At 39.4% G+C, this 23,324-nt stretch overlaps 1 protein-coding gene across 9 annotated transcripts in view; it reads right to left on the bottom strand.

Moving 5' to 3' along the window:
- Positions 1-23,324, bottom strand: part of LTBP1 (latent transforming growth factor beta binding protein 1) — a 366,969-nt gene that overhangs the window by 25,461 nt on the left and 318,184 nt on the right. For all 9 annotated transcript variants that reach the window (XM_074949024.1, XM_074949018.1, XM_074949020.1 and 6 more), the window contains 5 exons: positions 21,973-22,155; positions 20,703-20,789; positions 16,070-16,198; positions 14,503-14,643; positions 11,943-12,113 (listed from right to left, as the gene is read on the bottom strand). In XM_074949024.1, the coding sequence (XP_074805125.1) occupies positions 11,943-12,113; positions 14,503-14,643; positions 16,070-16,198; positions 20,703-20,789; positions 21,973-22,155 (711 nt within the window). The remainder of the gene's footprint in view (positions 1-11,942; positions 12,114-14,502; positions 14,644-16,069; positions 16,199-20,702; positions 20,790-21,972; positions 22,156-23,324) is intronic.

Below are 23,324 nucleotides of genomic sequence, written 5' to 3'. Positions count from 1 at the left end.
ACTGAAAAGATTTCTATTCTACATTTAGACTGCTATCCTCACTTACATGTTTGACATCATCTGTAAACTGGAGTTTAGGTTAAATACACATGACAAGGTTATTTCTTCTTAATTCATAGAGCTCAAGAAAGAGGAAAGGGCACTAGTCACAACAAATGATTTTTCCAGGAATTAAGGATATTTAGATTCTTGCAGAGATAAGCTCTAAAGCAAATGGCTTCAGAAAAGCTCACAATGGATAAACTCTCCTGTTAAAGTTGAAGAAACTCAGGTTACCAACCTGCTTATTACAGAAACTTTCAGTTTTTTTTTATTTCAGAACTTAGGCTGTTCAGATCTGCTAAAATAATAATTTCTCCTACTGCTTGTGGCAGACTAATAAAACTACAGTAAGAGTCAAGCTATGTCTGTGATAACTTCACTGCTGGTTTCCAACCACTCACTCACGATTTGAGGTGTAGGAACATTAGCTTTCGCGTTTCCTCTTTTAAATACACAACCCAATCTCTGGTCTATTTTTTCAGATCAGGGTTCATACCCAAAAGTAAATGAATATATGAGTCAAAGTTTTTAAAAGCAACTACAGCTTCACTACAGGCACTTGTACAAATAGTTAAAATCATCATAAAAACATTTCCAGTATAAATTGCCACTGCCATCTAAACAGCTATACAACAGTACAACAACCTAATAATTATTAAGTACTTTACCATAAATAAACAAATGCCCAATAGTGCAAAAGCTTTGCAAAATACTTGAAGGCCAAAAAAATCCAGGATCTGTAGGACCAAGGAGAGAAACAAATTCCAGAATTGAGGACATGTCATGGAGAAAGCTCTGCCAGCATCTTTCTCACCTACGGGGTCCCTAGCTTGAGCACCTTTGATGACTGACTGCAACTACAGAGATAAAATTTGGGGAGAGGGGTAATCAGGGTCCAAACCATTTAGAGCTTTATAGGTCAAAACATCTTAGATTCCAGACAGAAACTAACTGGCAGTCCGTGCAGATCTTGGAGTACTGGTGTAATGTGCTCTCTGCATGAACCTTTCCTTAGTGGTAACTGTACTCTCCTCTACCCAGTGAAGTTTTGAACATGTCTCAAGGAGAGCCTTATATAGAACACATTGTAATAGTCTAATCCTGAAGTGACAAAGGCCTGAATAATGGTCACTAGATCCGCATATAAAATAAATAGTTGCTTGCACCCTATTGCAAAGGAAAGAAGATAAAACTTAATCTTATTAACAGCGGGTACCTGAACATCTAGAGGACCAAGAACACCACAAAATCCCAAGGTTATGAGCTTGAGTAACTAATGCCCAGAGCTGATATAAACTCTGCCAGGTGGCTTCCCACACCTTAAAAACATTTCCCCAGTCTTCCTCATAGGAAGCCTCAGCCAGTTAGCCTTCACTCAAGTCCAATTACATTCAGACACAAGGTAAGGCACTTTTGCTGCACCTGCCAGAGCTGATGAAGTGGAAACAAAGTTGGGTTCCTCAGCAGCCCATGCCTACTTACAAAACCTCCCAACAGACTCATATACACACTGAATAGGAGGAATGGGAACATGGAATTTTGCAGCTCTCTGCCATGGTCAATCACCCAAAACCAAATCTGTGAACTCCCAGAAAGAACTGAACAAAACCACTCCAAAGTGACTCTGTCTATCCCTGCTAGAGACTGCAGACGCATCACCAATCAGAAAGCAGTAATAGTTGGTCCATGACAACATTATAGCCTCCACCCTACATATTTCCCTTTCAGCATCATATTTCCTCCAAATCGCCACCACAGGAATCGAGGGAGCCTGACCCCCTCCAAATCTTAAGCTCCAGGCAGCACTGTTTCACTCTCCTAGCTACCCTAAGACAGCCACTGAAAAGACATAGCTGTTGCAGCTGGGTTCTAGAACAGTGATTTCTAATGCAGGCTTTAAAAGCCACATTAATATACCAATCCTCCCCAAACAAAACACAATCCCAACACACACACACCCCTTTCTCCCCCATCTTACTCAACAGCTTCTAATTTTTGCTGGTTTCTCTCCCGCACACCAGATTCACTATTCCCTGCAACAATATCCCTTACTTCACAATCAATCCCAGCTCCATAAGATTCTCAATAGGAGCTACTGGAGACTCAACAATTTTTAAACGCAGGACATTTTATTTGGGTGTCCAAGTATGGACATAAAGGCTCACAATTGTAGGTATCAGTTTTTGAAAATCATGGCCAATGTGCCATATTTTCAAATATGGAAGCTTCAATTTAGTTCTTAAATCTGTATTTAGGAACTTAAATACCCACTTTAGGCACCTAAATTAAGTGCTGATTAAGGTGCCTAGGTACTTAAACTTAGGCATTTATGTTTGGAAGTTGGATCTTAATAGTAAAAACAGGTAAGTGCTAAGTGATCAAGGAGGCAGAATTTCTAAGTATTTTACAAAACTATCCAAACAGAGATAGACTAGACTTCTCCTCTTGATTCAGAATGCACCTTTTCCATCAAGAATGCTGCTGTCTGAACTGACAGGAGCATCAAAACCTCCGAATAGAATTTTTGAGAATTACTATAAATTTCTATTATTGATTTAGTGACAGATGAAAAAGATTAGGTGAAACAGATCCTGGAAAAGCTAATATCACTGTAGGTAGCCTTACAAGATCTAAGGTCAATATGAACTGTTCTGTAACACAGGAATATTACAAAGACAATCCTTTTTATTTCATCAAACTGTCAGTTCTTTGGCCTAATACAATAGATATACATACTGCTGAGTCCCAGAAAGAGTATAGAATGTTTCTGTGGTTACCATTTCAGTTCAGTATTAGATTCAAAACTGCGAAGACTTTTATTTGGAAGATAAATACTTTTATTTGGAAGATAAATGTTACTGTATGATTTTAGCTGTACTGTTGCTGCCTTAATACTTTATTGTGCAATATCACAGACAGCAAATTACTTCATCAATTTTTAGTAGATTCTCTCTTATTTTCATATATCTTACCTGTCTTACCTTTCCTGCATGTCAAAGAGAAAAATCCTGCAAACTCATCCTCATGAGAGTAGTTATTACTCACCTTGGTAATATTACAGTCAATGCACGTATACCTGTGAGTAAGGGCTACTCAGATGAGCAAGTGTTTGCAGAACTGGACTCTTAGGCAGAAAGAGCAAAAGAGTCTGACTAGCTTTATAGTGAATTATGGAACTGCACCAACAGTTTTGATCAGGATAATGAAACTTGTTTCTGTAAATATGTTGTCAATTGTACACTTGCCAACTGCCCAGTTATCAAGTTTACTGCCAAACAGCAACACTTGAACAGATGCTACCCATTTTCCCCCAGACTCCAGAGGCTCAGTCTCAGCTGGCATAAAACCATTATTTTACTTTGAGGGGGTCTATGGGAATCATTTTGACTTACAGCAGGAAAATAGCAGAATCCCCATTAATCATTTTCAGAAACAGGAGGGTTCCAATGAACGATTTTCATCACTGGTCTACAGCTGATCATATCACGGTTTCTACCCTTCTCATTTACATGCATTAACTGTGATATAAGTTTCCTGTCTTCATCAGATGTTTTTATGTTGGATGGTGTTGAGACAGAGCAGGTTTAAATCTAACCATGAAAAATTCAAGCAGCCAAAATAGTCCAAGGAAAGCCAGGACACAAAAATTACTGGTTATTTTTTAAGACAGGAGTTCCCTTTATAACCATTTTTAAAACTGTCGGACAAATGGCTGCAACTCTGTTCAGATAGCCCAATATCTTCTCTTATGTCTGTCATCTATAATCTTAGATACAAGAATGATATAAGGAAAAAAGAAACTGCAGGTCACTGAATGATCATTCTGTGATCTACCAATTTTGTCATGAAAATGTTCTGGTGATAATGCTTCCCCCACCCTCAGATCCTCCTTAACATATGTTACAAATCTTCAGGGTGCCCCAACAACAGAAATATGCATACTGCTACAGTAGTAAATCCGGCGAACACAGTGTATAAGGTATTTGACAAAGGAGCAACTCTAGGGCCCCCAGTCAGGACTTGAACCTATGACCGTCTGGCCCAGAAGTGTGAAAGCTCTCTCCTGAGCCAATGATATCACTTTTAAGTGTCGTAGACTGAAAACGTCAAATGATTCATTCATTCAGTTCACTCAGCTCTAAGTTTTCCTTGGTAAACGTTCCTGAAGTGGTGAACTGCTCCCCAGGTTTGGGTTTCTATCTATAATTGTTCTTACATGATAAAAACAAGGCTCTTATTTTCACATTCTTTGCTCCACAAGGAAAAATATAATAGTGCCAAAAAACAGTTCCATTTGGGATCAAAACATGGCTCATGGTTTCAAATGAAGACAAATATCCTACCCGTTCCTTCAGTGCTTATTAAAATTCACATAAGTGAACTGTATTCACTTAACATGTTCAATTGGAAAGAATTAGTTTTCAATGGAATGAAAAGAGTCATCCCTCATGACTGATAAATTAACTCATGGCTTCTTGTGTAGAGACATCAACAGTAATAGATAAGAGGGGGGAGGGATAGCTCAGTGGTTTGAGCACTGGCCTGCTAAACCCAGGGTTGTGAGCTCAATCCTTGAGGGGGGCCATTTAGGGATCTGGGGCAAAAATTGGGGATTGGTCCTGCTTTGAGCAGGGCATTGGACTAGATGACCTCCTGAGGTCCCTTCTATGATATTCTAAGAGGACGTGGAAGAAAGGCATATAGGAGTATTTGTCTAGCACAAAATAAAGATACCTGGGCTCTGAAGTGCTCTTGAGCAGTACCTCAGCCAACTCCTGTTCTGACTTGTAGAAAACTAGTTCCAGTCTGCCTGGCTGACCCATAAATATATGATTCACTCCTGATGGTTTAAATGACTATTTGAGTTGGTCTGCTTCTTTCTGAACGAGATGGTCTGCCAGAAAGTCTCTCACTCCTGCCAGCGGAGAGGCAGTCCAAACAGAACTCTTCTCTGTCTGTTCAAGTAGTATGTGGCAACTATACTGTGTGTGAGAACCTGCACTGGCTATTTCTTGATAAGAGGAAGAAAGCTTTTGAGAGCCAGGCTGATGGAGCTTAGCAAAGAGGGTCTTTAAAAACATGAAATGAAGTCTAAATCTTCATTTGCAGCTCTTAGAGATCATTGTGGAAGTTCATTAAAGGATAATCCCTCATTTGACATTTTTTCACACACAGTAGTCACACTACTTTTTCTTTTCTATTACAAAAACCCAAAACAACATAGAAGGAAAGGAAGTTTCCTAGACAACAATATTTGGCAGAGAGAGAGGAAGTGGGAACTGTTATGGGGGCAACCTTTTTTTTTTTTATAAAGTTAAGGCTTCAGTGACATATACAGATCCCTACCAACCATCATGACTACTCCAAAAAATTTGGCAGCAATGTGATTCCTAGAAGGTAACTGTGGAGGCAATGTCAGCAAGGAGAAACACACATTATATACAAAGCCAGTATGTTATATCTTGCTTCCCAGGTTTCACTGTATATCAGAAATCTTTTGCCACAACAACTGGTCAATCAGATCGTTATTTTTGGTGAAATCATAGTAGTTTGCCTGACAGTTTACATTTAATTATATACTTTACTGCACCATGCTGATGGCCCATCTGTTCCTATTGACATAATGGGCCTAATTTCTGCCCTCCGTTATGAAGATTCAACCTCCAGGAAAGTCCATAGGAGCTGCCCCCCATGTAACTGAGTAAACCATTGAGCCCAACCATTTAAAAAGAATTTAGTATTTTAAAATATTTTAAAAATGCATTTAAAAGAGAGGCACAGCCCTTCTTTGTGGGTCATCTGCAGGCAGATACTGAATCTTAATGTTATATGCTTTTATTTAGCATGCACACTGTACATTGTGTTCTATTAGTTGCTGGTAATAACTAGATTGCTGCTTGATTATTTATAAAAAGTAGATAGTATCTACATATTAAAGGGGAAACCAACAACAATTATTCCATGTAAGCCAAAGAGCATTCAAAGGTTCTCACTGGAATCAACAAAACATGCTTCCAAATGGCATGAAGAATTATTCATTCCTATTTTCTATTTTAAACTAACATAAATTGAATTCAAAATTTTGACCTATAAAAAGATAATTAAACATTACTTCTCCCTTCATTATCTATCTTTAATGATCATTTTACTTTATAAATGTGTGTGGAAAACCAGCAAAACAAGCAGAGTGTGTATATATATACACATACACACACACACACACACACACACACACAGAGCTTGTTTTGCTGGTTCTCTTCTTCCATGGATAAGCCCTGTAAGAGGGTGGCTTGCCCATGGGCTGGAGAACCTGGGGCTAAGCTAGCGATGATTACAAGATGAGCCCCACCTGAGAGGAATCAGGTGGTTCAAATATAAAAGGCAGCAGGAAGCTACAGGGGAGAGTATTTCCTACTGCGAGGGAACTACAGAGTAAAGCTGTAGGGAAAGAGGGTCTCCTGCAGTGATCCCTGAGGAAGTGACAGTTCTTTAGGGAAGAGAAGGGCTGGGTGGATGATTTCTTTTGTGTTTGTTTTTGGGAACTTTGTTAATTTAATAAAAAACCCAGACCCCAAAGAAGGGCTGTGATTGAGCAAGACTGTGTGAAGTTTTGTTTAAGGAGCCCTGAAGAAAGGGAAAACAAGGATAAGGCACTATAGCGGCACCCCGGCCACGAGGGGGGCATTCAAGTGACAGGGATGGTACTACAATCTCCAATTAAAGGGCTACACTCAGGGGCTCCAACCCTCCCCAGACAGGACTGGTGCAAAGGGGAACCTTGGATTTATTCTGCCACTTAATTTAGAGCTGCCATTTCCACACTTTTTATTCTGATTCTCTCTTGGCTGATGGTTTAGCTATCCTTTTAGCATATTTCTGTAGCCCCCAGAAATACTGTCTAACTGCACAAAGGCCCAGATCCTCAAGCACCTTCACATGTGCATAATGTTTATGGGACTACATACATGCTGAAATGTAATCACATGAATAGGGTTTGCTGCATTAGGGCCTCACTTGGCTAACCCTCCTCTGTGTCACTTCAGAAATGAGCTCAACCACCTTCCTGATGAAAGATCCAATCCCTGGTTGCTCCTGAACCAGGATTCTTTGTATGGATTTGCAATCAAACTCTGCAGACCAGGCTTCTGGTTACTTTTCTGCTAGATTGGAAGTTGATACTTTTCAGTTATTTATCACAGAATTGCAGAAATTAGAGACTGAAAGGCCTATTAGATCATTTCATCTGGCCCTCAGACAGTGCTGGACTCTTCTCTACAGTATGCTTACCAGTCTTATTTTAACTATACTAAACACACAGTTCTGTTAAGCATTACTTTGATACACAGTAAGTTTAGTAATCAATCACTGGCTGAATGTCATGCTTTTAAGGGCAAGTGTAAAAGCCCCTCTTTCCCTGAGTCACCATCTCTTCCAATGCCCAGAATTGTCCGCAGGAGCCTTTCTGTGACATTGCTTGGCTTACAAGGCATGGAGGAGGTTGCAATTTCCTTTCTGAAACAATCCCCCTACTCCTTTTTTACTGTTGTCTGGGAAGCCAATGTACTTCATGCTCTATTCGGGGGCAGCAGCCAACAATTACCCCAGCCAGTCAATTCAAAAATCAGATTTTATTTTTAGCCTTACAGAAATAGGTCCTGATCTTCCAAAGCATATAAACACATGGGTAACTACTAGAACAAGCGGAGTTATGCATGTGCTTAAAAGCTTTGCTGGTTCAAGGCCATTGTGAGTAAATTATAAAAAATAAAACATAAGTAGAAACAAACACACCTAGGCTAATACTTTAGAACACTAAGATCTTGTCTACACACAAAAACTGAATCACTTTAACTATAACGGTATGGTTAAAATGATACAACTCCCACACAGTGGAAGAAGTTACTGTATATATCAGTAAAAAAGTGCTTATACAGGGATTGCTTATACAGGAAGGGGAATAAACTAAACCAGTAAAAGGCACCTTTATACTGGTATTAAACTGTGTCCACATTAGAGATTGGACTGATATAACTATGCTGGTAAAAATTACCACCTCTCCCACCAGCCGACACAGTTATACTAGTACAAAAACTGTGTGTGCACCAGGCCTAAATTACAAAATACTGAAATATTATTTATATATGGCATGGCATAAAATCATAGCATTGTAGACATGTAGGGCTGGAAGGGACCTCTTGTGCATCCCCCACGTGCTGAGGCAGAACCAAGTATATCTAAACCATCCCTGACAGGTGTTTGTCTAACCTGTTCTTAAAAGCCTCCCGTGATGGGAATTCCACAACTTCCTTGGGTAACAGTTAGAAAGTTTTTCCTAATATCTAACCTAAATCGCCCTTGCTGCAAACTAAGCAAACTACTTCTTGTCTTACCGTCTGTAAACATGGAGAACAAGTGATTACTGTCCTCTTTACATATTTGAAGACTGCGTTCTCCCTCAGCCTTCTCTTCTCTGGATTAAACATGCCCAGTTCACCTTTCCTAATAGGTCAAATTTTCTAACCCTCTTACTATTTTTGTTGCTCTCCACTGGACTCTCTCAAATTTATTTACATCTTTCTTAAAATGTGGTGTCCAAAACTGGATTCAATACTCCAGCTGGGGACTCACCAGTGTTGAGTAGAGAGGAACAAATACTTCCCATGTCTGACATACAATACTCCTATTACCATATCCCAGAATGATTTTTGCCTTTTTCCACCAGCAACAAACTGTTGACTCATATTCAATTTGTGATCCACTATTCCCCCCAGATCCTTTTCAGCAGTACTACTGCCTAGCCAGTTATTCCCCATTTTGTATTTGTGAATTTGACTTTCCCTTCCTAAATGCAGCACTTTGCACTTGTCTTTATTGAATTTCATTTTATTGACTTCAGACCAATTCTCCAATTTATCTAAAACATTTTGAATTCCTATACTGTCTTCCAAAGTGCTTGCAACCCCTCCCTGCTCAGAGTCAGATGCAAATTTTATAAGCACACTTTCCACTCTATTATCCAAGTCATGAATAAAAATATTGTAAAGTACCAGACCCAGGACAGACACCTATGGGCGCAGACTCAATATGTCCTGCCAGTTTGACAGAAAACCATTGATAACTACACTTTGAGTACAGTCTTTCAACCAGTTGTGCAACCACGTTAGAGTAATTTTATTTAGACCATATTTCCCTTGTTTGCTTATGAGAATGTCATATGGGAAAGTGTCCAAAACCGTACTTAAGTCCAGCCTTACTTAACTCACATCTATTATGTCCCCCTTATCCACTAAGCCAGTTGCTCTGTCGAAGAAAGAAATTAGGTTGGTTTGGTATGATTTGTTATTGACAAATCCATATCGGCTATTACTTATCACCTCATTTTCATCAAATAAAATAGCATCTCTTCTCTCACAGCTTAAAACTCTGCTGCTCTAACAGATCTGTGTTCAGGCCACAAGTCCCAGAAAGAGGTCTGTGTATATCCAGAGAGACTTCTCCCCATACCCGTTTAGCTTCCAGTCATATTGATAAAAAGAATTTTGTGTCCTTACACAAAACAATATTTTTTTGAAATAATGTCCACTTTTGAAATAATAAGACAAACACATTCATTTTCCACTATCTATGTCAGCTAGCTAACGCTCCAAAAATGTCAATAGTATTAGGCAATATTCCCTGGGAGGATGCATTTCCCTAATCAATAGCAATACCCCATTTCTTTCTCCCCTAGCAGGCTTCCTTATCTGTCTTAAATGACCAAGACTCATTCTTCTGTAGGTCTAATTATTCTACACAATGCCTTTAGTAACACTTCATTATTATGTCAGTATGTCCCTTTGAAGGCAGTCTAGTATAAGATATAATTGCTCTATCTGTATATATGCAAAAATGATTTATTAAAATCCATACTATTTATGTAGAAGGTAAAATTCATATATGTGTGTGGAGAGAGAGAGAGAGAGAGAGAGAGAGAGAGAGAGCGCGCGAGCGAGAACAGGCTACATCATCTGCCATAGAGGGACAGAAATTTTAAAACTATAAAATAAAAGTAACTCTGTGGAATGACAAAAACTCTTCTTTCACAAAAATCATTCACTGAAAAGCAAAGCAGTCCAGCAGGGCTATAGAGGAAACTTGCCAAGTTAACAGATGAAAAACAATTTCTTACTCTGGTACTTTTTCAATAGGCAGCATTGTATGAACAATACTTCCCCTCTAGTCTATTAAACCTTAATATTACCCCAGACCACAATAAGAAGCAGCATATTTCTTTCTAAATATTTACTATATGTTAGCATATAACAAGAAAATAAACCTACTCTGAATTTTGCTCTATAATACTAATGGGCAAAATGGATCAGGCCTACATTTTCTGAAATGGCTCTAATTTTCAGAATGCCAATAAAAAAAAAATGTAAAGCCTGAGTTTTAGAGGTGCTAATCACCCACAATTACAATTGAAATGAATGAGAAAGGTTGATGCTCAATGTGACGTTGCACTCCATATGCTCTATGAAAAATATGCTTGGAATGTGAATATAATGTAACCGGAATATGCTTTATGCAAAAGGTCTCTTGTAAGGTATCAATACAAAGCTTATAATCTACTGAGTGTGTTCATCCTATTTGTATGTATGTATCATTCTTGTATCTAAAACTAGAAATATGAAGTTAACTCTGAGGTCCTGTTGTAATTATGCAAAGTGTGGGCCGTTAATGGTGGTTTAGAATCTTGATGGCTCCCATTATCTAGAACAATTGGTTGTAAATGGCTCTGTTTACTTGTAAGCCTTCCTGTGTTCCTGTGAGTCAGGACAGAAAGAAGGAAAGAATCAAGGCTTGGGGCCTCACAGGACATAAGACCATGTCACCTCGTACTGGAATCCATCTTAAACCTGGTCCTTTTCCATTTAGGAGGAGGGGTGGGGACCCAGAGAGACAAAGGATTCCCACCTTGTGCCAAAGCTATAAAAGAAGGTGGAACAGAACAAAGGGGACTGCAGTCATGAGAAAACCCCCAGTTACCACCTGAGCTTGTACTAACAAGAACTGTACCACGGAAAGGATTGGGCCCAGACTAGAAAGGAGTCTAATCTGTGAAAGAAGTTTATTGGAACATCTCTGAGGGTGAGATTTACCTGGATTCAGTTTCTTAATGTATTAGGCTTAGACTTGCGTGTTTTGTTTTATTTTGCTTGGTAACTTACTTTGTTCTGTTTGTTATTACTTGAAACCACTTAAATCCTACTTTTTATACTTAATAAAATCACTTTTGTTTATTAATTAACCCAGAATAAGTGATTAATACCTGGGGGAGCTAACAGCTGTGCATCTCTCTCTATCAGCGTTATATAGGGCAGACAATTTTTGAATTTACCCTGTATAAGCTTTATACAGAGTAAAATGGATTTATTTGCGGTTTGGATCCCACAGGGAGCTGGGTGTCTGGGTGCTGGAGAGAGGTGACCTGCTGAGCAGTTTTTGGTTAAAGTCTGCAGCTTTGGGGGTGTGGACCAGACCTGGGTCTGTGTTGCAGCCAGCTAGCGTGTCTGGCTCAACAAGGCAGGGTTCTGGAGTCCCAAGCTGGCGGGGAGACTCAGAGGTAATCTCAGCACATCAGGTGACAGTCCCAAGGGGTTCTCTGTGACCGAAACCATCACACTCAACACTTCTGAAAGTCAGGCCCCAGTGTTTTTAAAACTGAGGCAGCAAAAATTAGAGGTCGTTTTTGAAAATCTGGACTTTAGTTATTTCCATTTAGCAGCATTGGTTTATGGACAGCCAATTTCCTTTTTCTTTTTTATGCTATTAATTCAGGTATTGATAAATACAGGGAAAGAGATTAAAATGACTACTGGCTCTAAAAATCATCTTAGGAACTGAAATGTACATTTCCTTACCTGAGTCCTTCATGGGACAGAGTGCACACTGCATGCCCCAGGCCTCACCATATAAGCAGCAGCACTCAGTGTACGTAGTCTGCTTTCCAACCAGAGGCCGGCTACAAACAAAATCCTCACTCAGATGTTGCCAGCAAAGATCCTGGTAGACTTCAGTTTCTTCAGTTTGTTCTGAAGGAGAAGTCAGTATTACATCAGTACCGCAATGCTCTTACTATTTCAAAGACATTGGTAAAATACAGTGTTATCTAAATGAAGGTTACAAGAATAATCTAACATTATTGCTTTAAATGAAACCAAAGCTGGATGGGTTTACTAATGAATTCAAATGTTTAACTTAGAAATTATGACTATGTGATTATGACTAGTGATTTGGAGTGGCTCAAATGTTGACTGTCGAACTTGAGAAATCTGAAAGGGTCCTGGTATTCAGAAACTGTTGAGCACCTACTCTCAGAAAAACAGGCTTCTTTAAAGATTCTCAAGCTAGGCACCCAAGAGTGGGACACATTGAGTTTCTAGCCACTTCTGAAATTCTTTGCCAAGGAGTGCGATTTTTCCAAAGTGCTCAGCATTGACTTAATTCTACTCCTATTGGAATCAACGGAACTTCCACTAACTTCTGTGGGAGCTGAGTTAGGTCAACGCTAAGTGATTTGGAAATCCCATCCAAGGAGTGAACCCTAAAATACATTAACTTGGATTTCCTTACACTGGGTAAAGATTGTATTAGTAAGACAGTTTAAGAAGTTTGTCCACTAGAGATGGGTGGAATATTTTTGACACAATATTTTTTTCAAAATAAGCTGTTTTGTCAATGCTGAAATGTTTTGTAGGGACATATTGGTTTCAATTAGGTTTTTGACAGGAAGGTTTCTGAGTTCCAGGGCTCTCTGATCACTGTTGACCACACCTACCCAGAAATAAACCCACATAGAAAAGCTGCCTTTTTGGCTCAGAAAACTGACATTTTCCTTTTGTGAAAATATTTGAATGGTTCTGTTTTGTTCCAATGCAGAATGAAAACAAATACTGAAACCACAAAAGTTGTCACGAAAAGGAATTGTCATCCTCTGGTGAGTTGTAGTAACCGCATTTGTTACATGGTGTAACAATACAACTTCAACTACACACACAACATGTGAATTCATAGGATTGAATCCCAACTCACAAGGAAAATGTGGTATTCTGAAAGCATGAAGACTACCTGAGTTTAGATCCATCTTTTACAGCTCATGTAGCCAGAGGCTTCAAATGATAGAATTAGAGTTCCACTGTGCCTTTAAGACACTGTACATTGCCTCCCTGAGCTCCAGAGAGCTGAAAGGAGAGTGGGAAGAAAGGTGCAAGTACCATCCATCTATACACAATGAACTCTGCATGCTAGTGGCTGTACTGTTGCCCTTTTACCTCCCTCTCTACTTTAGAGAGGCTAGTGCCAACAGTTAAAAAACAGGAGCACTATGAACTTCCCGAGTACAAAGATTGTTCTTCTGCTAGCCCTAGTGCTTGCATTGTCTGGAGACTCTTGGCCCTCTCCCCTCCTGGCACATCCATGCAGGTGCCCAGCACAATCTTGTCCATAGTTTGTTTAGTTAAAACACCACTGTCTGGTTGAGTTTTAGGTAAGGATTTATAGAGATTTATTGTATGATCCACATAAAATAAAATGTTCAATCAATCTGCACTAGTACCCCCTATTATGGAAACCTCTTAGATGGTTAAATTCTTCATTGGCCGCATGGAACAGAGGCTTGAATTCATTGCTAGACACACCACTATTAATCAAATGTTTTAACATTTCTAAAAATGTGTATGATGCAGAATTCCATAGTTAGTGTTGCTAACTCTTTCAATTTTATCATGAGTCTTAGAATATTTGGTGTTTTTCTTAAATTCCCTGCTGCTGGAATTAAGAATTTGCGTGAGATTCTCAGCTTTCATTAAAAAAGTAGTAAGATTCTAACCCTCTTGGTTGTGGAGAAAAGCTTGAAAAAATGAACGGAGTGTACCCTAAACAAACTTCCTACAGTTACAAAGCTGACAGACAAATGAGGGACATATCCCATTGAGTAATCAGAGGCACAGATATAATTCCCACTATTTACTCCTATATCTTTCCTCTATTATAAAAACACAATCTCTGTTTTGTCTGGATTGAGTCTTAGCCAGCTATCCCTCACCCAAGTCCCAATTTCAGTGAGATGCTGGGCAGGTTGGGTCACTTCACCTTCAAGGTTGGAACAGATAGAGATCCAGAGCTGGGTGTCATCAGCGTATTGAAAATACCTCAAACCAAGCTTACTCATTAGTAGTCCCAATGGTCCCATATACACACTGGGGGACACGATGGAACCCTGTGGAATCACATGAATGTGTCCTCAGCATAGATAAAAAACTGCGCAAGACTACCACCTGAGATTTCCTCAGAATGGAGCAGAGCCACCCAATAGTGACCTACATTGGTAGGATCTGCAGCCATATCTACAACACCTCATGGTCAACAGTGTCAGTTGTTGATCCTGTACAGGAACAGTATAATGCATATAATGGAGCATACCATTTGAATCTGCTGGTCTGATACACCGCTTTTCTGTGGCATCCAGAACCATCGGATGGGTACAGAAACAGTTGTAAGATCCTTCAGTGTTAATGCACTGGCCATCCACACAGCTGTTTGGGTCCTGACATTCATCTGTATCTTTAAAAGGGAAGAAATGCACCAAGAAAAGTCAAAATCAAAGAAGTTGCATTGTGTAAATTAATGCCTACAAATTCTTAAATTAAGAACAGATTTCCCCGAGTGCCACCTCTGAATTAGTCCAAATACAATTTTACAGAGGGAAAAATTCTGCCTGCATCTATGCCCACGTGGAAGAATAGGAGTCAGGTAGCATCTTCACCCTACTCAGAGCACCGACACAGGAGAGAGGCAGGATGCTGACCTATTGCACTCAAGAATTGAGCAGCCTCTTGATTAACACATGGCAGTGTTTCACAGGCCCAGGTGGGCATGCCATAGATATGCCCACTCTACTTCCTGTGTATGCCAGATGCATCCACAGCAGATTCCGCAGAGAATGCCTGCATGCTGCTCTTTTATTCGGTAGCAGTAAGGACCATTGATGAGCACCCTGCCCAAGGTCCCTCAGTACTTCTGCGGAGAGAAAAGGATCTTCCTTTTTGGCCACCACAGCTCTACTCCTCGTAAGCTTGGCTTAGCGAGGAAAAGCAAGTATTCAGCCCTATGGAAACAGCAGGCTGTTTTTCTTAAATGACATTAAATCAGAAAAGAAAATATCTTTGTAGAAGATAGTCTTAGAAACCCCAGGTGAAAGGCTCTCTTATTGTGGTTTCAAAAATTACTTCCTTTCATTATGTTATTCTGCATAGTCTATATGGTTTTCCGCTGAAGCAGCAAAAGTCAGGGTCACACTTATGAATAAGTTTCAATCAAATGGCAAACATAAAGGAGTAAGAGGTTCTGCAGACTAAAAGGAACGTGCTTATGTTACATCAGTGACCTGAATTGTAATTCCACATTGCATATTAACTCTTTGTGGAGAAATCTGTACTTAATAAAAATCACAGTGTTAATTCAATTTATTGTGTTAAAAACTGCACACTTACCAAAGTTAAAGTGGGATAAAGCATGCAGGCATTCAGTGCCTGATTTGTGTACAAAGAACAGAAAGCTAGATTGTATCCCGTAGATTGAAGCAGCAGTGTGTGGCAAGAGAGGGAGTAGTTTCCTCTCACCTTGTGCATTGCACACAAAGACCACTCTGATTAGTAGCTCCTGTTCTCTGGGGAGCACAGGGGCTGCTGCTGACATGCAAGCCCCTGGGAGCAATTTGCTGAGAAGAAGGAAGGGAGTAGGCAGAGTCCTGGTTCTACCTTCCTCCACCATATGTCCTTCAGGAGAGCTGGCCAGCCATGCAGGAGGAAGGGGGAGCATGCTGCACCCCTTAAAAAGATGCTACAGGAGTAAAGGAAGCTCTGTGCTTCCCTTACTATGAGCTCTGGATAAATACCACATTTCAGCCTTGCATTTTTACTGCATAACTCTGCTTATCATGCCCATCTGCATACCATTATAATGTAGAGTGAGGCATTAAAGAACTTACCAAAGCACTGGAGTTTAACAGGATCATAGTATGTGCCTTGTTTACAGTAACACTCATAACCTGGCTGTGTGTTCAGACAGAAGCCATTTTTACAGATTTCTTGTCCGAAGAGCAGGCATTCATCTGCATCTGTAGAGAAAACTACAGTTACAGCCTTACTCAGTCATGTAGGGGACTATAGAGCAAGCCCTACTTACTCCCCTATTCAGACTGTGACTCTGGCTGTTGGGAGCATAGCCGGGGCTACTTGCCACTGCGAGCAAATGATTTGGGACTCGGTGGGCTGGGGAGAGCTGGGGGAGCCTTGGTTCTGCCTCCTTATTTGGTGGCCAGAGTAACTTAGCTGGATGCACGGGGGAAATCAGTCACTCCACAAAAAAGGGTGCAGTAACTTAGTCTCTTCCCAGAGCAAGGGGGAAGCAGGGAAGGAATTGTGACTTTGAGACACAATTTATTCTCTGGTCTGATTCTGGGTTGCTGCAGCTATGCACTATATCTTACTCAGGGCAGACTGTAAAGTGACAAGGTGGATACTAAGATAAAATACTACTGTATTTCCATACAGCCCAATTCTGTCACCCTTACTCATGCTGAGCAGTCCTTTACTCTGTGGGTAGCTACTTCAAAAGGAAGGGACTACTCCATGTGAGCAAGGGTGCCCAAACTGGTAAGCTGCTAAGGAAGATTTTAGATTTATATTGCCAATTCAAATTAGTGGGAGGCACAAACTGCAGCAATGTTGTAGATGTCCACATGCTGGACTGTGAACAAAGCTAATTCCCAGAGTCACACAAAACAATATTATAGATCCAAAGTGAGTAAGGACAGCTCCTGTTGAATCCAGAATACTGACAGTGGTGTAGCCCTGTTGCATCCTATATATTTTGATGCAGACTGAGGCTAAGGAAGAAAAAGTTTACTAAGACAGCAAACAACAACATAAAGACAGTTCTGACAAAGAGATAAAACCCACTGGTTAGAGCAGGAGAAAGAGGTGACAATAAACTTACTAAACAGGGCAGAGGCAGCCATGGCCCAAGTACCCTGTACTATACACAGAGCAGTACACAGGCATAAAAATATTTCCTCACAGTCCAGGCTATGTGAAATCGACAGCACTCAGTTTGCACCTCCTGTATTTTTGCTTTGTAATTGGCCTTAGGTCCAAGCAGAACAGACCAAGAGGACCGACTGTGCCTTCCACATATCATTTGTCCTTTCTTCTATTTGGCTGAACTTCCTCTTCTGTGACTGTCTCAGTTTAACAATTGTCTATGTATATGTAAATCTGTTGTTAGGTTTTGTCTCCTCCATTTTGAAGCAACGGATGTAATCCGGACCCCACTGAAGTCAGTGGCAAAACTCACATTGACTTCAATGGAGCCAGGATTTCGCTCCATAGTTGGGAGTCTCTATGATATACGCAAACAGCAGTGGTGCTTGCTGGATGGATTGTCCTAATACCGTTAATAGAGATGACCTGGGATCCAGTCCTATGGCACAACTGTTTGTGATGGTTGTGTACCATCTGCAAGTGTGCAGCATGTCGTTTTTACCTGTATTTGGCTAGGATCATGTGTTTCTCATTCCAGCATGGCCTACTTTGCCCATCACATTTCCACTGTGGGTGATCATCATCTTTCCTGCCTGCATCATCCTTTTACCATTGTATGGCTTGACCAAGCACTTCATCCTCACTGTGCTCCTTATAATCGCTGTTTTGCTCTCTGCACATGTTTACTGACTGAGCACCCCCTCTATCTTCCTCCACTGTGTATGCTCTAGAATCCTGAGGTTATTTTCTGCTGTGCTCATGATTTATTTTGTTGGTTTTGTACTTGTTTAGGGAACCTCAGTGAAGATTTCCCACACACAGACATAATTATTACTGTTGCTACGTACAATTATAAAGACATTCATCACTATTGTATCTGAGGACATTTGATACAATTTAGAACAAGAGATATTTTCCCAGAAGTAGGCAGTATATATCAGACATCTCAATAGTCACAGTATACTCCATATTTAAACATATAATGAAGCATATTCTTAGCAGATAGAATCAACAATATCTAAAATGAATTAGTGCTCTTAATAAGGTTTCATTGAAAAATATAAACCATGCTAACACATACTTACTTTTCTACAGTTTTATTTACTTTCTACCAAGCTTTTACTTTTTGTTACTTTTGGAATTTGCTTCCTTTTTCCGCCCCTTTTTCTTTTAGTTTACCAAACATTTACTCTATTACTTCGTTTAAACCAGGCTGGTGTTAGAAATGCCAATGAAGAATGAAAGGTACAATGTACAGCAGATAAACTGGGCCAAATTCTGCACTCAATTCCCCTGGTGTTAATCCATTGGCTTCAACAGTGTCACTCCAGATTTACACCAGGGTAACAAGAATGTCACTATGAACTATTTTTTCCATCTGCTGAACAGTTCTCAAGGTGAATTATTAAAATACTTACTTTTCCAGAAGAGCTGAAAGGACTATAAAAATATTTTTATAGTCACTTTTCCAGCCACTAAGCAATTTTAAACATTAAATATTTTTTTAAGTTTGATTGTTTAGCAGCAAGCCCATTATAATGATTAATTAAAAAAAAAAATCACATAGCCGAGTGACTGTCCATCTTTTCTTATGGAAACAGAATATGTGGTTTTGGGGAAAAGTGGGAGAGCTGGGGAACATACATTTGTTTTTGCAATAAATTCCAAATTAAAAATATATGGGTTACTCCTGCAAAAAGAAGCATGCAGATGAAAGCAAAATAAATACATTATGTGTTAATGGAAGAGAGAAATGTCGCATTTTACAAAATAATCTGTCCATTTGCAGGTCCACTGTCTCCACTATAAATCTGCCATTTATAAGGATATTGCCAAAACTTATTCAATGCAAAAATCTTGTTAACATGGTGAGAGTTTTCCTGGAAAACATATCTAGTTATAAAATATTTTAATTTCCATATTTTAATACTTTTAGCAGTTGCAGATGTTATCAACTGCAAGGCAGCATAACCAATCAAAGAAGCTTTTTATCTCAGATGCCTGTACACATACAAATCAAGTGTGCCAATTTTTTGTTGCAAAGAATAAATAAGCATAGCAAAGACACAAATAATATCATGTGCCTGCTCCATCCAAAAAGAACTGTACTCGGAAACTGGATTTCCCAGTTCTGTACAATCTGCTATAGATCCACGATGTCTTTTTCAGGTACTTAAAAACAGAATTATGAAATCTTTCTGATTCATCTATATATTATCTGTCAATCTGTCAAGGCCTCTATTACCATAGAATCTCAGTACCTCGCAATCTTTAATGTATTTATACTTATCATATTCCTGTCAGGTAGGGAAGTACTATTATCTACATTTTACAGATGAGGAAGTAAGGCACAGCGAAATTAATTGACTTGCCCAAGGTCACACAGGAGGCCTGTGCTGGAGCAGAGACTTGAATTCAGGTCTACTGAATCCCAGTCCTATGCCATAGCCACTGGGCAATCCTTCGCCACTAATTCAGATACAAAAATTAGTGGCCTATTCCTGAGAAGCAACAAGAACCTGTAACTCCCACTGATTTTAACGGACATAGCAGATGCCTATCATCTCTCAGAATCAGGCCCTATATGGCATAACTTTTAAGGACTTTGTTTCTGACTTAGCTATTGGTGATGTTGGCATAGCTACACATATTAACTATGTGATGCTACTGCTCTTTTCAGATATTGCATGTTACATTATACTGCATTTTTAATGTAATATACACGTACACTAACGTCAGAGTTATTAAATATTTGATCTGTAAAACTGCAAGTCTGATATGAACAAATGTAATTTTATGTAGCAATACTGTAGCTACTTTATAACTCAAGGCAACTATGCACATTTCCTTCTAACTAAATAAAATTACCATGCATTTATGCCACGCATTGTGGAAAATATACTTTCCTGAATTATTAACAGCAGTTTCAGACTTCACTAACTCAACAAAGGAATTTTACTGATCTCGCTCTTCCTTGTTAATGAAGTTTTTTGCCTACATACTCTCTTTCTCTCACGCACATATTCTATTTTGCTCTCTCCAGTAATGTCCAGTTCTTCACAGATTATTGTATACGGCATTATGTTCTAAATAGCATTGCTAAGTTTATTTTCAATTTTCAGAATAACTCAAGCATCAATCATTCATATCCCTTGTCGCCTGCGTGCTAATGCAGGACAGAACCTTCCCCATAACTGGTAAAAACACTTGTTATTTATAAATTAAAGACTGGTTTGTGCTACTTATACATGAGCAAAAGCTGATCTTTGGGGTTATGTGTTTTAAACATCTGCTCTTACAGTATAAGATGAATACAGGGAAAATACTGCAAGTGTTACAGCACCTAAGATGAATAAAATGTGAATAATAAAGAAAAAAACTATAACAGTGTTATGTCCTAAATACAGGTTTACCATAAGGTCAGTATTTTGGAGTAACATTTTACTTCAGGATGCTGTTTCTGTCATGTTGAAAAACTGAAGTAATATGCTGACATTGCTGGTTACGTAAACTATCTATTATTATAATTTCTGAAATGTTCATATTTAATACAAGTTAGCATATCTAATTGGTACTGACCTCTGTAATTCTGTGTAATGACTCCATATGATGAATCACCAGAGGGGATGAAACCTTTTCCTTCAGGACACAAATCAGTAAATTCAGCTGGTAGAGAAATAAACAAAAAAACCATATCAGAAAAAAGCAGTTATTTAGGATTCTAGAACTGTAACAGATGATAAACTTTTCATGTTCACTAATACATTTTAAAATTGTATTCTACTTTCTAATTCTCAGAAATCTTAGGCAACCTTTCCTCTGATTAATTCTCTTTGGGCAATCTTATACACCTAGGTATAACCTTATGGCCAAATGCTGCGATCACAACACAGGCAAAACTTCCATTGACTTCAACAGGAATTTAACCATTGTCTTCAAAAAGTTTTGCCTCAGCAGGAACTGAGTAAGAACTGCATCATCTGGCTCACAGAGGGAATGAATTACGTTATGTTGGAGATGGCATAGGCTCAAATGCAAACAAATCCTCTTTTATATTTTTAAGTATAGTGGCTCTTTCCAAAACACACAGCAATAGGCACAGTTTCACCAGTTCAAAGATGTGGCTAAGATAAGAACTGAGAACAAGAAATCACTTTTCTTTTAAAAGTTATCTCATGCATTCTGAAGAATTTACACATGTTCTAATCTTAAATGATTTATTCCAGCTGGATATTGAATATCAGCCATCACTGTTTACACACTGTGCTTCAAGTACTGTTATCAATATTTATGCCAAAGAGCATATGGTTATGCTCTTCTAATTGGCATTTAAAGGCTAAAAAATGTTGTGCAGACAGCATGATTAACTGTATTATACAGTAGGTAGCAGAATGTAAAATTAATGTCATGTTATACATCTATTCTAATGTTTCACATTGCTGCATAAAATATGTTGCTATGACTAATGACAGCCGGACAAAAATATAAAAATACTCATCTTAATTTGTTACTTTATGGGGAGAAATATAACTGTTACGATAATATTTGGCAAAAACCTGGATCAGAAATACTGTTGCTTTAAAAATCATTTGGAAATAGTGTGGGCCATAGAAAAATAATGGGTCACATTTATCCCTGCTGTAATTCCAATGAAGCCAGTGGAGTTACACCAGAGACTAATTCTTCCTATTGCCTTTGCGTGAGTGGAGATTTCGCCTGGATAAGTTTGGAGTAAGCTGCTTCAGGAGATGGCCCTTTATGGACAGCCCTCATGAAAGCCAAGGATACCTATACTAATATAAAGCACAACCCTTGAGAAACTATTGCTGGATGGAAAGCCTCCTCTTACCAGTTCCAAAGACGGGGCATGGGAAGATTTCACAGTTATCTCCCCAGCCAGCACCCAACGTACAGCAACATTCTTGTTTGGTGATGTTGGATGTCAACACATTATCACAGAAATTAGCATCGTTTAGATTGTAGTAGCATTCCTTCTTTTCATCTGCAGGTTGACCAACATCTACTGGTAAATCTAAAGATGAAAAATAATAAAATAATATGTCAAATTAATCAGTTTGATAATAGATACAGGAAAAAAGCAACTGCATGATGTTGTCAAAGCACCATTTTCTATCTTCAGGGCCAGAGTCCTCGGAGAGAAAAATGTGTTGGCAAAAAAATTTGGTGGATTTTTTAATCCTCAAAATCTTTCCCCTGATTTTCAGACCGCTGTTTTCAGATTTAGGTGTTGGAAGAGCTTCCATATTTGTACTTCTACTATGTTTAAGTCATGCACGTACCTCTACTTTTATTATTAAAAACGATAATTAGCACTTACAGAGTTGCTTTTCATACATTTGTCACTTAAAACACTTCACAATGGTTAGTAAACACTTTACAGACGTGGAAAGCAAGGCAGAGAGAGTGAAAAGGTCTGATTTTCAACACTCTCAGCTCCCAGTGACTTCAGTGGAAGAAAAGAGTTCAATACTACTGAAAATTATGTCCTAAGTGACTTATACAAAATCATATAGTGAGTCAGTGTGAATGACAGGAACATAACCCAGGTTCCTGACTCTCAGTCTGGTCCCTAATATATTGGACTAGAATGACATCAGTTTTTAGACTAAATTATGCCTCTTATAGAGCTTAAGCACAGTGGGGAAACGGAGAAGACGTAGTTCCCAAACAGCAGCAGCTGAAAATGCATAATTCCTTCTTCAGGACACAGGACCTTGGCAGTGCTTTCTTTGACCTGGAACCAGGGGACATGTCCCGCTCTTATGTTAAGGTGGGTTTTGCAGTTGCATTGTACTTTAAAGCAGTATTTGAAAGCAATAAGCAAAGGAATCAAAATATATTGACTCTGCAGAAGAGAGGTGCAAGGGTTAGGGGCGCAGGAAGGGAGTACAGGGGTTGGGGTGAAGGGGGCACAGAGTAGTGGTTAGGGGTGCAGGAGGGAACAGGGATTGGGGCAAAGGGTGCACAGTGTAGGGGTTAAGGAAAAGTTGGGGTACAGGAGGAGAGTACAGGGTTGGGAGAAAGGGGGCACAATGTAGGGTTGGGGCACAGGAGGGGGTGCAAGCTTAGGTGTGAAGGGTGTGCAGAGATTGGGGCACAGTGATTTGGGTTAGGAGAGGAGGAGGGGGCAAGAGTTAGGGGTGCGGGGGGGGTACAAGGGTTAGGGCCGAAGGGGGCACA

The sequence above is a fragment of the Natator depressus genome, chromosome 3 (genome assembly GCF_965152275.1).
Source record: "Natator depressus isolate rNatDep1 chromosome 3, rNatDep2.hap1, whole genome shotgun sequence".
Classification (NCBI taxonomy): Eukaryota; Metazoa; Chordata; order Testudines; family Cheloniidae; genus Natator; species Natator depressus.
Note: the sequence above shows the minus strand (reverse complement) of the source record. Positions and strands in the feature narration are given on the sequence as shown.